The sequence below is a fragment of the Echinops telfairi genome, unplaced genomic scaffold (genome assembly GCF_000313985.2).
Source record: "Echinops telfairi isolate 266 unplaced genomic scaffold, ASM31398v2 ScPeMD7_18;HRSCAF=68, whole genome shotgun sequence".
Lineage (NCBI taxonomy): Eukaryota > Metazoa > Chordata > Mammalia > Afrosoricida > Tenrecidae > Echinops > Echinops telfairi.
In genome coordinates this window covers 9,023,990-9,025,220 of record NW_022103915.1, presented here as the reverse complement: position 1 = coordinate 9,025,220, position 1,231 = coordinate 9,023,990, and the positions used below count along the sequence as shown (strand labels likewise).

General features: G+C 61.3%; 1 protein-coding gene across 1 annotated transcript; it reads right to left on the bottom strand.

Annotated features, from left to right (window-relative positions):
• Positions 1 to 2: 2 nt before the first annotated feature.
• LOC101655091 (ADP/ATP translocase 3) lies at positions 3 to 670 on the bottom strand (the record flags this gene model as incomplete). Its single annotated transcript, XM_004699100.2, has 1 exon — positions 3 to 670. A coding segment is annotated over exon 1 (597 nt), but the record flags the coding sequence as incomplete, so codon positions are not given.
• Between the last annotated feature and the right edge of the window lie 561 nt (positions 671 to 1,231).

Below are 1,231 nucleotides of genomic sequence, written 5' to 3'. Positions count from 1 at the left end.
CCTTTAGCCGTGTCGTAGACGCCGAAGTAGGCGGCGCGGTAGATGATGATGCCCTGCACGGACACGTTGAAGCCCTGGTAGAGGCCGCGGATGCCGTCGGACCTGCTGATCTTGACCAGGCAGTCGCCCAGGCCCTTGAACTCGCGCTCCGTGCCCGACTTGCCCACGTCGGCGGCCAGGCGCGTGCGGGCAAAGTCCAGCGGGTAGACGAAGCACAGGGAGGTGGCGCCGGCCGCCCCGCCCGAGGCCAGGTTCCCGGCGAAGTAGCGCCAGAACTGCGTGTGCTTGTCCACGCCGCCCAGGAAGACCTGCTTGTACTTGTCCTTGAAGGCGAAGTTGAGGGCCTGCGTGGGGAAGTAGCGGATGACGTTGGCCAGGTTCCCGCGCCAGAAGGACAGCACGCCCTGCTCCCGGGGGATGCGCACGATGCAGTCCACGATGCCCTTGTACTGCTGGTCCACCGCGATCTGCTTGCTGGCGTGCTGCACCTGCAGCAGCAGCTTGACCCGCTCGATCGGGGCCACGGCCGTCTTGGAGATGGCGGCGGCGATGCCGCCCGCCAGGAAGTCCTTGGCGAAGGAGATAGCTTGGTCCGTCATGGTGCCGGGGCGGGCGGGCAGCCGGAATGGACACGAGAGGGCCGGGAGGGTGGGCGCCGCTGGCTCCGCCGCAGCCGCCGGGACCGAAAGGCCCATCTCTATTTTTATTGACCTGTAATCCACGTGTCCTACAACTCTGCAGTTTGAGTATATTGGCCGACCCTCCACTTTGCCAATGAAGATGCTCTTTTCCAGGGACGGGTCCCCCATACTGCCTTGTTCAGAGTAACGTGGAAGATGAAGTCTCCCCACCCTCGCTTCTAAGGAACACGAGGGCTGGGCTTCTTCCAAGACAGACCGATCTACTCTTCTGGAATCCACGGCCCTTTCAATAGTCTTTGCCAACACTCCGCACTTCAAAGGCATCCAATCTCCTCCCGCCTCCCTTCTTCACTGTCCAGCTTCGACAAACAGATGAGGAGTTCATACCATGGCTTTGCATCAGGCAGGAGCCCTGGTGGCGGAGTGGGTTACACATTGGACTGCTAACCTCAACGTCAGCAGTTTGAGACCACCAGCTGCCCTGAGAGGGAAAGACGGAGCCTTGGAAACCATGAGGCACAGCTTTAGAAACCCACAGGGGTGGTTCTATTTTGGTATATCGCAGCGGTTCTCAACCTGTGGGTGGCGGC